The 13,617-nt window shown below is 41.9% G+C and overlaps 1 protein-coding gene across 7 annotated transcripts in view; it reads left to right on the top strand.

The window, feature by feature from the left end:
- UNC13B (unc-13 homolog B) overlaps positions 1 to 13,617 on the top strand; it is a 199,199-nt gene that overhangs the window by 50,156 nt on the left and 135,426 nt on the right. For all 7 annotated transcript variants that reach the window (XM_084791248.1, XM_084791247.1, XM_084791256.1 and 4 more), the window contains one exon: positions 10,223 to 10,280. In XM_084791248.1, the coding sequence (XP_084647374.1) occupies positions 10,223 to 10,280 (58 nt within the window). The remainder of the gene's footprint in view (positions 1 to 10,222; positions 10,281 to 13,617) is intronic.

Genomic DNA, 13,617 nt, shown 5'->3' with positions numbered 1-13,617 from the left:
AAACTTTCATTTCCTATGATATTCAGTTGTGTGAGATAAAATATTTCTTGGAGAGACACTGTTAGACCTGAGGGAAAAAACATTTCCACAGCTGTCTGATGACTGCCTCCCCCTAAATCAGGGTTTCAGAGAGCAGCCCCTCGCTGGCTTTTGGGGTCCCTTTTATGGGTAGGGTTAGGGTTGATAGAAAACAGCTGTTGAGATGATTGGCTGTTAGCACCTGACGGAAGAGTGGGGGACTCCGCTCAAGGCTGCCTGTGAGGTAGATCAGCACAAGAGCACATCATGTGCAAGAGGAGGCATCACAGGTGCTCAGGAGGTTAGCAAGGCAAATGGGAGGTTAGCAAGGCAAATGGGAGGGTGTACTGCATAGGGTTTCAACTTCAGCATAGGTTGAAAACATGGTTTGCAGGATACATTAGGCTTAGGAAACAAATGTATTCTTGTAAATACAGAGACTTGATGACAATGTAAGACAGTGTGGCTCCTGTTTTGGTTTCGCAACACAACTCACACATCTACTTACCCTAGCTAGGGAACCCACAACAGACCACAGTATGGATACCACTGAAGTCCACCTCGGTGTACCAATGAGTTTTATTGGGGTTACTTACACGATTATGGGTGAGGGGATACTTACAGGAGCAGAAGTGACTCAAAGGCAGCTGCATCGCCAAGGCCCACCACAGCATGGGTGATAGCTCAGAGACCTGGGCATCTGGAGCAAACTGCACAGCCTGCAGGCAGCCCTACAGGCTGAAGAGTCCTCCCTAGGAGCTTCTGTTGGCTTGAGCTTCTTCTAGGTAGCTCAGCTAGTTTCTGCTTCCAGGCACCAGGGCTGGTCTCAGAGCCTTTGCAGGGTTCTTTGCAGCTCAGCTTCCTTCTCTCTGGGAGGGACTCTCAGCTTTTTAATTGCTTACTCTGGCAGGGAGGGACTTAGTGAATCTGGTCAGTTTCAGGGACTTCGTGAAGCTATTTTGAGTTGTTTACCTTCCTGCTTAAGGAGCTTCCTTGTAGCACGGAATGCTTCCTCCTCCACTGAACTATACCAGTATAGTTACCCCTCTGTATAGTTGGGCTTTACATCCCCAAATATAGAAATCTTTGGATTGAAAACCATTTGAAAATAGTTGTATCTGAACTGAACATATACAGCATTTAGATAATGCATTTAGAAAACTATCTATTTTAAGTGATTTAGAAATTTATTTTGTTAACTTTTTTTGTGTATATGAGAGACAGGGTCTATTGTAGCCCAGCTTTGCCTTGAACTTTGTATGTAACTAAGACTAGTATGGAGCTCCTTCTGTGTCTGAGGTCACAGGCCTGCACCACCATGCCCAGGTAGTGTATATTTTGAATATACACAAGACTGTGTAAGTTATATATAAGTGTTACAGCAGTTTATAGCAGCGTCTGAAGCATCTGGATTTTGGTGCTTGTGGTATGTATTATTTTGTCCAGTGAATAGAGGCTTGTCTCTTTCCTGACATTAAGGGGAATGCTTCGTAAGCCTTTGTTAGTTTGAGGCAGGTGCTCACTCTGTAGCTGTGGATGGCCTTGAATCTAATGGCATCTCCTTGAATTGGCATCCGAAGTGCTAGGATTACAGGCTTGGGCTCTTCATAAGTGTCTTAGCCACTGTACCTGACTCTTGATAAGTTTCTTAGTTACTGCTCTATTGCTATGAAGAGACACCATGACCAAGGATTTAATTTAACTACAGTTTTAGAGGGTTAGTCCATGCTTATTATGGTGGGGAATGTGGTGGTGGCTGACAGACAGCATGGTCATGGGGCAGTAGCTCACAATCGATCTGCAAGTTAGAGAGAGAGAGAGAGAGAGAGAAAGAGAGAGAGAGAGAGAGAGAGAGAGAGAGAGAGAGAGAGAGAGGGAAAGAGACAGAGAGACAGAGACAGGCAGATACAGAGACAGAGACAGAGAGACACAGAGAGAGAGACAGACAGAGACAGAGACAGAGAGACAGGGACAGAGAGAGACAGACAGAGGGCGAGCTTGTGTGCTCAGAGACACAAGGACTGAGCTTAGTTTAGGCTTTTAAAATGTCAAATCCCACCCCTGGGGCTGGAGAGATGGCTTAGCAGATAAGATCACTGTTGGTTCTCTAGGAGGTCCCTGAATTCAGTTTCCAGCATGGTGGCTCACAACCATCTGTATTGGAATCTGATGCCCTCTTCTGGCCGGTGTTACACAAAGATAGAGCACTTACACATTAAAAAAAAAAAAGGCACCCACCCCTGAGTGACACCCCTCCTCCAGCCCTCCTAATCCTTCTCAAACAGTTACAACAACTGTGAACCAGGCATTCAAATACACGAAGCTATGGATGCCACCACAGTAAGTCTCTACTCTCCTTCTTATTTTGAGTCATGGTCTCAGTTTGTTGCTCCGACTGGCTTGGAGTTCACTATGTAGACACCAGACTGGCCTCCAATTCACAGAAATACACCTTCCTTTGCCTCCCAACTGCTGGGATTAAAATGTGTATGCTACCACATTTGGCTGTCTTCACAAGTCTTCAAATTTTATTACATTTTGTTTCAATGGAATATATGTGGAAGTCAGAGGAGAACTTTCAGGACTCAGTTTTCTGCTTGCACTACATGCATCAGAGGGCAGTGTGCATTTGTTAATCTCAGACAGGCTGCTCACGGGTGCTTTTACCCACTGAACCATCTTGCTGTAATATACATTTTTCATTTAGTGTTTAAGTTATCATTCAGAGTAATCTGCCTTTTGTTTTGTTTTTTGTTTGTTTTTTTCAAGATAGTGTTCCTCTCTGTAATCGCCCTGGCTGTTCTGGAACTCACTTTGTAAACCAGACAGGCCTCCAACTCACAGAGATCCACCTACCTCTGCCTCCAAGTGCTGGGAGTAAGGACATGCACCACCATGCCCGGCCTGAATATCTGTTTTTAAATTCTTTTGAGACAGGGTTTCTTGTACCTAAGGCTGGCCTGGAGTTAGTGGCAGCCCTCTTCCCTCAGCTTCCCACTTCCTCTCTTGATCCTCTTTCATGTTTAAACACACACACTCACACACACATTCACACACACACATACAGTCACAGTCACACAACCACACACACACTCACACACACATACAGTCACACAACCACACACACACACACACACTCACACACATTCACACACGTACACAGTCACAGTCACACAATCACATACACACACACTCACACACACATACAGTCAGTCACACAACCACACACACACACACACACTCACACACATTCACACACATACACAGTCACAGTCACACAATCACATACACACACACTCACACACACACACAGTCACACAATCACACACACACACAATTTTAAAGCATGCTGTTTTGCCACTGATTTTGTAGCTACCCACAGAAGACTGAAGAAATTCTGTTCTCTTTCTGATTTTGTCAGTATTTTTGTTATGAAACCATACAGAATTTTTATTTAACATTATTCTACATCTATTAGATCATGATGGCTTTTCCTTTTAATCTGATTAATGTGGCAAATTACATGAAGTAAAATTTTCATATGTAGAATGTCCTCATATTTAAAATTCACTTGGTCAAGATGTATGTACATTTACATAACAACATCCACTGTAAATGTTACGTGCATATATAAAGGGATGGGTTTGATTTGGACTTTGATTTGGAGTTTGCTTTTCTTATGCTATCATTACCATTTTTTGTAGTGCTTGTCTCTTTCTCTGAGTCAGCGTCTCATGTAACCCAGGCTGGCCTGAGACTTCACAGTTAGCCAAAGCTGCACTTGAATCTTCCTGCTTTCACTTCCCAAGGTGTGGTGTGCCAGGCTGCACATAGTTTAGTTTAGTTTTTTTTCTTTTATTTTTCTTTAACTAGCCAGGTAGTGGCTGGCTGGCTTGCTTTATTTGTTTGTTTGTTTGTTTATTATTTATTTATTTGTAGTGCTAAGGATTCAGCTTGACCCTTCACTTGCTAGACAGGCTTTTAAACCCCTGAACCACATCCCTGTCCTCTTAATTTTTTTTGTTTGTTTTTTGTTTTTTCAAGAAAGAGATTCTCTGTATAACTCTGGTTGTTCTGGAACTCACTACGTAGACCAGGCTGACCCTGAACCCACAGAGTTCCACCTGCGTCTGCCTCCCTAGTGCTGAGATTAAAGGCTTGTGCCACCATCACCCAGTCTTAAGATTTTTTTTGGTCTATTTTCTTTATTCTGTCTGTCTGTCTGTCTGTCTGTCTGTCTGTCTGTGTACCTGGTATGAATGTGTGTGTGTGCGCAAACCTGGTGCCATGGAAGTCAAAAGAAGGTATCAGTTATTTTAGAACTGGAGTTGTGCATGCGTGTGAGCCACCATGTAGGTGCTGGAAATCAACCCTGATCCTCTGCAAGAGCAACATATACTTTTAACTGCTGAGCCATCTGTCCAGCCCCCACCTATCCTTTTAAAAAACAATCTTAATTTTATTAATTTTGCTGTAGTTACCTGGACTTTAAGTTTTTGTATTGGGCCTAGAACAAGATTGATTGAATGTAGCTTCTTGAAAATATCTTTTCTAATCTCTTACATGCGAATTCTTCTACTTTAATATTTGGCCCTCAGGATTTCTCACTGTTAAACCCGTGTCCTGCCTATAAAACTATTAAAGAGATGCTGGAGGAATGACTCAGCAGCCAAGAATACTGATTGCTCTTCCAGAGGTCCTGAGTTCATTTCCTAGCACTCACAAGGTTACAGAGGTTATAGCTACCTCCAGCTCTGTTCTAGGAGATCTGATGTCCTTTAGTGGCCTCTGCAGGTGCCAGGCATGCATGTGACACACAGATGTACATACAGGTAAAACACCATATTGCTTTCAGAAAATTTCAGGCCAATTTTCCTTATGACCGTTGATACAAAAATATTCACAAACCAAATCCAAGAACACATCAAACACATCCTCCATCATGATCAAGTAGGATTCATCCCAGGCATGCAGAAGTGGTTCAGTATACAAAAATCCATCAATGCAATACAACATATAAAGAAACTGAAGGAAACAAAACAAAACAAAAACCTTTGATCATCTCAGATGCTGAAAAAGCACTCGACAAAAATCCAATACTTCTTCATGTTAAAAGTTTTGGAAATCAAGGATACAAGGCACGTACCTAAACAAGCCTATAGCCAACATCAAATATCCACTGAAATCAGGGAGAAGACAAGGCTGCCTGCTCTCTCCTTATCTCTTCAGTATAGTACTTGATGTCCTAGCTAGAGCAATAAGACAAGTAAAGGAGATCAAGGGAATACAAATAGGAAAGGAAGAAGTCAAAGTATTGCTATCCTCGGATGATATAGTTTACGTAAATTACCCCAGAAATTCCACCAGAGAACTCCTACAACTGATAAACACCTTCAGCTAAGTGGCTGAATACAAAATTAATTTTAAAAAACCAGTAGCCCTCCTATATATAAATGACAAAAAGGCTGAGAAAGAAATTAGGGAAACTACACCCTTCACAATAGTCATAAATAATATAAAGTAGCTTGCTGGGCATGGTGGCACACACCTGTAATCCCAGCACTCAGGGAGGCAGAAGTAGGTGGATCTCTGTGAGTCTAATGCCAGCCTGTTCTACAAAGCAAGTCCAGGACAGCCAGGGCCACACAGAGAAACCCTGTCTTTAAAAAACAACAACCCTGTCTTTAAAAAACCAACAAACAAGAGAGCCCAAGACAAACAAATATAAAGTTAAAGTATCTTGGTGTAACTCTAACCAAGCAAGTGGAAGACTTGTATAACATGAATAGAAAGATGTCCCATGCTTATGGATCACTAAGACTAACAGAGTAAAAATGGCCATCTTATCAAAAGCAATCTACATGTTCAATGCAATCCCCATTGAAATACCAAGACAATTCTTTACAGACCTTGAAAGAACAATTCTAATCTTTATATGGAGAAAGAAAAAAAAAACCAGAATAGCTAAAACAATCCTATACAGTCCCTGGCTTCTTTATATTGCAGAGCAGCAGTAGTAAAAACTGCATGGTACTGGCATAGAAATAGACTGGTTGATCAATGGAATCAAATTGAAGACCCAGGAATACACACAGATACACATAAGGCACTTGATTTTTTGACAAAGGAGCCAAAACCATACGATGGAAAAAAGAAAGCATCTTCAACAAATGGTGCTGGTCTAACTGGATGTCTGCATGTGGAAGAATGCAAATAGATCCATATTTAACCCTGCACAAAACTCAAGTCCAAGTGGATCAAAGACCGCAACATAAAACCAGATATACTAAATCTAACGGAAGAGAAAGTGGGGAAGAGCCTTGTACTCATTGGCATACAGCTTCCTGAACAGAACACCAACAGCTCAGGCTCTAAGATCAACAATTAATAAATGAGACCTCTTGAAACAAATGCTTCTGTAAGGCAAAGGACACTGTCAATAGGATGAAATATCAGTCTACAAATTGAGAAAAGATTTCAATTTTACATCTGGCAAATGGCTAATTTCTAAAATATATAAAGAACTCAAGAAATTACGCATCAACAAATCAAACATCCCAATTAAAAAAAATCAGGAACAAGGCCGGGTGGTAGTGGCACACACCTTTAATCCCAGGACTCAGGGAGGTAGAGGCAGGCGGATCGCTGCGAGTTTGAGGCCAGCCTGGTCTACAAAAGTGAATCCAGGACAGTCAAAACAAACAAACAAACAAACAAAAAATCGGGAACAGAGCTAAACAGAATTCTTTTTTTTAAAAAATTATTTATTATGTATACAATGTTCTGTCTGCATGTACACCTGCACACCAGAAGAGGACACCAGATCTCATTATAGATCTTAACAGAGGAATTCTTAACAGAGGAATTCTTAACAGAGGAATATCGAATGGCCAAGAAGCACTTAAATGCTTTGTGTCCTTGGTTATCAGGGAAATTCAAATCAAAATGACTCTGAGATTCCATCTTATATGTGGTAGAATGGCTAAGATAAAAAACTCAAGTGATAGTGCATGCAGGTGAGGATGTGGAGAAAAGGGAACATTCCTCCATTGCTGGTAAGATTGCAAAATATACAACTGCTTTGGAAATCAATTTGATGCTTTCTCAGAAAAAGTGGAACAGCTCCAGCTATACCATTCCTGGCCATAAACCCAAAAGATGCTCTACCATACAATAAGGACACTTGCTCAACATAGCAGCTTTATTCGTAATAGCCAGAATCTGGAAACAACCTAGATGTCCCTCAACCGAGGAATGGATAAAGAAACTGGTACATTTACACAATGGGCTCAGTTATTAAAATAATACTCAGTTATTAAAAACAAGGGCATCTTGAAATTTGCAGGCAAATGGATAGAACTATAAAAGATCATCCTGAGTGAGGTACACAAAGACACATGGTATATACTCACTCATAAGTGGATTGTAGCTATATAGTACAGGATAAACATACTAAAATTCACAGACTCAAAGAAGATAAGTAACAAGAAGGACCCAAGGGAGGATGCTTAAATCTCACTCAGAAGGGGAAATAGAATAGACAGTGGGAGTGGTTGAAAAGAGGGAACACAGAGAGATATGAGGGTGGAGATCAGACTTGGGAAGAACGGAGAGGGGATAGGGGAGCAGCAGTGCTGAGGTGGGGGACACAGGGCCTGCAGAGAGAAGAGAAACCATGGAAAGAGGCATCTCTGTGACAAGCTGGAGACCTAAGACAGGACAAGCTTCTGGAAGGATATGGGGGTGACTTTAGCTAAGACTTCTAGTAGGAGGGTCATGGAGACAGAAGAGGACACCCTCTAACTAGGATAGACTCCTAGTGGAGGGAGGAGAGCCCCAAGCCACCTACATAAACTTCAACCCAAAATTTACCCTGCCCACAGGATATGTAATGTTAAAGATAGAGCAGAGATTGAGGAATGTCTAACCAATGCCTGCCCCAACTTGGGCCCCACCCTATCAGAGAGAGCCAACTCTTGACACTATTGATGGTACTCTGCTATGCTTGCAGACAGGAGCCTAGCATAGTTGTTCGCTGAGAGGCTCTACTCAGCAGCAGATCAAAACAGATGCTGAGACTCACAGCCAACCAAGCATGTAGAAAAATGGGTGGGTGGGGGAGAGAGAAGGACCTGGTGGTGACAGGAATTCCACAAGAAGACCAGCAGAGCCAATTAACCAGGGCCCAGAGTGGCTTGCAGAGGCTGAAGCACCAACAGGGACCAGGCATGGACTGGACCTAGGCCCCGTGCACAGATGTAACAGTGGGCAGCTCAAGCTTCATGAGTGGAGCTGTCTCTGACACGGACTCTGTTACCTGCTATTTGGTCACTTCCTTCTGGCAGGGCTGCCTCACCAGGCCACAGGGGAAGAGACAAGCTCAGTTCTGATGGGACTTGATGAGCTGGGTGGGTTGATGGGGGGTGTCTCCTTCTCTGAGGAACAGGGGAGGGGGAATGAAGGAAGAGGAGAGGAGGGGAGACCAGGAGGAGAGGAGGGAAGGGGCTATGATTGGGATGTAAAGTGAATAAACAAATATATGAACCTTTATATGCATGAAATGAAAAGAAAAAACACCCCCTGCATTTGTAATGGTTATTATTAATAGCTTAACCATCTGTCATTTTGGTGTGAATGCTCAACCCTGGGCTGTGAACAGTTCTGTGGTTGTCAGCTTTATAATTGCAGTCCTACTGTTTACACTGAGGCTGACTTTTGATGTCTGGAAGTGTTAATGGCAGTGTCTTTATGTTTGTATTATGGTTTACTGTTTTGTGATACGTTATATACAAAAACTGTTTTGGATCCAACTACTCAAAATATCCTTTGCCAGTGACATTCTTACTTACATAAAAGTCAGCGGCTTTTGTCTGGATTATCTTAATAGACAACCCCAGCTCATTGCCTACAGTTGGTCTGTACCAGCTGGCATAGTTTATTTTATTTTATTTTATTTTTTACAAATTTTCATGTCTGTGTACCACTTGCATGCTTGGTGCTAAAGGAGGTAGAAGAGGATATTGGTTCCTCTAGAACTGGAGTTACTGCCAGTTGTGAGGTGCAATATGGGTTCTGGGAAACAGACCTGGGTTCTCTGTAAGAGTGGCTAGTGCTCTCAATCACTGAGCCATCTCTCCAGCCCTGTATAGTCCTTACTATGAGTTCAGTTCTATTTCCCAACAAGTCTTTGTACATAGTGTATGCTTGCTAAGTCAATATTTATTAAATGAGTGGCTTATTGGTGGTTTAGCCTGGCTCACCCAGAACCTCATAGCTTATTGAGGAGTCAAAAAATTAGCATGTGAAGTTCAGATACCCTGTCATGTAGCCCATGGTGACCTCTGGCTCATGTGGCTGAGGATTACCTTGAACTTATTCTAAGCATGCACCACTCTGCCAGCCTAGCCCAGATATTTTTTTTTCAGTTTTTTTATTAATTTATTCATATTACATCTCAGTTGTTAGCCCATCCTTTGTATCCTCCCATTCCTCCCTTCCTCCCACTTCCCCCCTACTCCCCTCCCCTATGTCTGTGTCTGAGGGGGACCTCTTCCCCCTGTATATGCTCAGATCTTATATTTATACCTTTCTAGTTTTCCACTGAGGTCGAACCAAACTGTCCTTCTAAGCTATATACATGCATTAGTTAATACCTTTTTGACTTCTGCCCACTCTCAAAACTGTCCCTTAATTCTGTTCCCTTTCATAGATTCTTTTCTTTTTCTTTTTAGATTGTTTTCTTATAGCTTCAGTACCGTGCACATTTGTTGTTGTTGTTGTTGTTGTTGTTGTTGTGTGGTGGTGGGTGGCCCTGGAGAGGCTAGAGTGGGGAGGGAACTACTGGATATACCTGGAAGTCCAGGTGTGTATACTTTGAGATATGCAGTTTCAATATTCATAAGCATTTGCCAGGGAAGAGTGCAGACAGCCTGATGGAAGTCTTCAGTGTTACCATCTGGTTCCGTGTATGCAGCTGCCTGGTAATCAGAATGGTCCCCCTGCTGTGCTGTTTGGAGCCAGCACCCTAAGTGAAAGTCTCTCCTGAGCGGGATCCCACAGGGAGGAGAGCAGTGTGAAGTTCTGTTACTGTTCAGTAAGAAATCGGCCCAGGTCACACACCGAATATTTAGTAGGGAGCTGATGCCTCTTCTTCTGTACTCGGAACTCTTACTATGTATTTTCTTCTTTTCCTTTCTGCTTCTAGTATTCTAGTCAAGAAGAAAGCCAGAGGAAGCCGCTGCCCACTGCTGCCGCCCAGTGTTGTAAGTGAGAAATTTGTCTGTGAGCTGATCTTAACTGCAGCTGTCTGTCCTGTCTCCACAAGGGAGGCTTGCTTTGAATTGAGAAGAGCAGACTGTGTGCATGGAAGTTGCTACAGAGGTTCTCTGTCTAGGCACGGATCTCAGTGGCTATTTACCCAGCAGTTTCAGAAGGAGTTCCTTTGGTTTTGTGTGATGTATATTTGCCGGGCACTGGCTAACTCTTACTCCTGGAGGGATGATTTCCTCCCCTCTACCCTTGTTTATTAGCTTTATTTATTTTTAGGGCTCAGCTTGAAAACCACTGCGTCTGTGGAAGCTGTCTCCTCTTTCCTTTTGCACAATACACCTCACACGTTTCTCCTTTATGTCTTCCGTACCATGTGTACTAATCATATAACTTATCAGACACTAGAACCCGAGTCTGCTTTATTGATGCAGACATCTTTGGGGCCTAATGGCACAAGACCTTGGTGTTGATTCCTGTTACTGATAAAAGAAGAAAGGAAGAAAAGAAACAAATAAAAGGTCAATAGAAACCCCACAAAGTTTTAAAAGACATTACTCCATTTTCTATTTCTGATGTCTAGCTTAATTTTTTGTGCATAGTAAACTTTAATAAAGTTGCAGAAATTATTAACCAATGAAGGGAACATGCCATTTCTTTTGAAGAATAATTTGTCCAGGTCACAGATTCCTTCTGGGAATGAGTCATGATTTGTTAGTCTGTTGCTAACTTTCCTTCAGGTTCTTACAAAACTTATTGAGGGATACTAAAGGAGTTTTAGTTTTCCCCCTCTGATTGTGTTGAGATGTGTTGTCATTTTCTTTGCTCTCATTTTTCTGATTCAAATGCCAAGTTGCATCACCCATAGATTAAACTTGGCAGTGGAGGCAGCTGTTGTAAAGCACTAGTAATGGTAAGAAGCACAGGGACGCAGGCCAGTTAGCCAGCTAGGAGTCAGACAGCAGCAATGGAAGCACAGAAGTAACTGACGGGAAGTTACGGTGTGCAGATGTTAGTCCAAGAACTTACCTGTATTGTTTGTTCTATTAAACTTATCTATTCAAAATAACCCTAAAACATAGATTCTACTGTTCCCATATCTTAGATGAGGAAACTGATGGATGAAGAGATTGAGTAATGTGCAGTGAACCCCATAGAGTGTAAGCGGTGAAGTAGATATTCAAAGCGAGGAAGTCTTAGTCCGTGGCTCATATCATGAGCCACTGTGATACACCACTTCCTTCTTACAGTCGGACAGAAACCTCCATTTATGGCTGATACATGCTGTGATACTTTCCTGATCTCACTAAGACTGGAGCAGACAGGAAACCTATTTTTCATGTGATTTGTTGCAACCTTCTGTTTTGTTATTTAGGATCAGATATTTAGGGTCATAGAAGGCAGGAAGAATCTGAATAGAGTGATCAGGCTGTAAGTTGAAATCTAGAAGTCTTTTCCAGAACTCATTGCAATGAGTTAATTTTGATCCTTTTTGTCTTAAACCCTGTCCCAGGATTGCTAGTGAGAAACAAATCTCTGTCTTCCTGAACTCATTTGATAAAATGCAGTTGAAGTGGAGAGCAGTGCCTTGTGGGAAGGAGGAAATAAAAAGTGATACATAATCACACTTTCTATTATGTTGATAGTTTGATTTCACTGTGAAACCCTGTTCCTGTATCCTGCATGTTTCTTGATATGTATTTATTTGAAAATTTTAATCTTATAGAAATGTTGCTTAAACAGTCTAATGAGCAATATTTATTTTTTAAAATATAATTATATATATAGTTGAGGAGCCTCTGATAAATTGGCCTTTGAGCAGGGGCCAACACAAGTTAATAACTGTCTGTAGAGACTATGCTCCAGTCAGAAGGCACCACAAGTTCAAAGGCCTGATAAGATGCAGGGGTCTGTCTGGAACTTGAATGCATCTTAGCTGGATGGCTTCTATTATTGTCTTCAGGGCTTCCAGACCTTTGGGCTCTAGGGGCCCCTGGTAGTCTTCATCTCTTCTCCTGCCAAGGGCTGACCCAGAATCTTAGCAGAGGCATGTGAGCATGATTTGGCTACTAGCTACCACTGTTGTGACCTCGCACAGGCTGTTTCCTTCTCTGAGCTCACGGTATCCTTTAAAGCGTATCCTAGGTCGGCTTGCCCCTTTGGATGCTTGCCCTGTCGTTCTTCGATCACTTTCTTGCCCACTACACACATGCATGTTCTAGATTCCTCTTCCTTTTCCTGTATTAGACTTAGAAGAGGCCATCTCTATGTGAAGCTTGCTTGTTTTTATTGAGGAATGGTATTTAGATTCTAGAACTAGTTCTAGGTATTGCTAGGAGTACTATTGCTTTTTGGCTTTTTGGATGTACAGAGCTAGGAAAACACACACACACACACACACACACACATACACACACACACACACACACACACACACCATGTTCATTTGGTATCACCACTTAACATTCTTACCTAAGGATTTTTCTGATTTTCATTTCATTCATGAGAAACCTTGTTCTTTAGTTTTTTTCTTTTTTAAAATTTAATTTTCTTTTTTTCCCCTTTATTTTAAACTCTGATCTATGAACTTGGGGAGCAGAGATCCTCACAGGCTTCACAATCCTTTGTCTAAGTGCTGCCTCTGTGGGGGCCTTGGTGGCAGCCATTGCTCTCTTCTTTGATGCCTGCTTAGCCTTTTTTTTTTTTTTTGCTTCCTTGGCAGCCCCGGTTGCTCTATTCTTAAGAACAAAATTACCCATTCATTTGCTGCATCGTATGATGTAGACAAACAGATTTCAGGATGTGCTATCATTAATAACAGTAATAGTTTAATTAATAACAGTAAAGCTAGCCGGGCAGTCAGAACACACGTCTTTAGTCCCAGCACTCGGGAAGGCAGAGGCAGGTGGATTTCTGTGAGTTCAAGGCCAGCAGCAAAGCGAGTTCAGGACAGCCAGGACTACAAGAGAAACCATGTCTCAAAGAAAAAACAAAACAAAACAAAACAAAAAACAAAAACCAACCCAACCAACCAAACAACTAAAAAAAAAAAAAACCCAAAGAAAACCAGTAAAGCTTAAGATTCTCACCCCGCCCCCCCATGGTAAGCTTAAGATTCTTAAAAGGTTTTATTTTGTTTTTTATAACTAATAACTTTGACAAAATGTCACGTTACAATGGTATCTATCCTATTTCAATTCTCCCATCTTCCTAATTTTTGCCCCCTTTGTCTCAATGTACAACTGAGTCATGATGCATGGGTTTCTTTTGTTTGTTTGTTTTTTCTGAGACAGGGTTCTTTTGTGTAGCCTTGGCTGTCCTGGACTCAGTTTG

Source organism: Acomys minous (genome assembly GCF_964271855.1).
Source record: "Acomys minous genome assembly, chromosome: 8".
Taxonomy (NCBI): domain Eukaryota; kingdom Metazoa; phylum Chordata; class Mammalia; order Rodentia; family Muridae; genus Acomys; species Acomys minous.
This window is presented reverse-complemented; position numbering and strand designations above follow the sequence as displayed.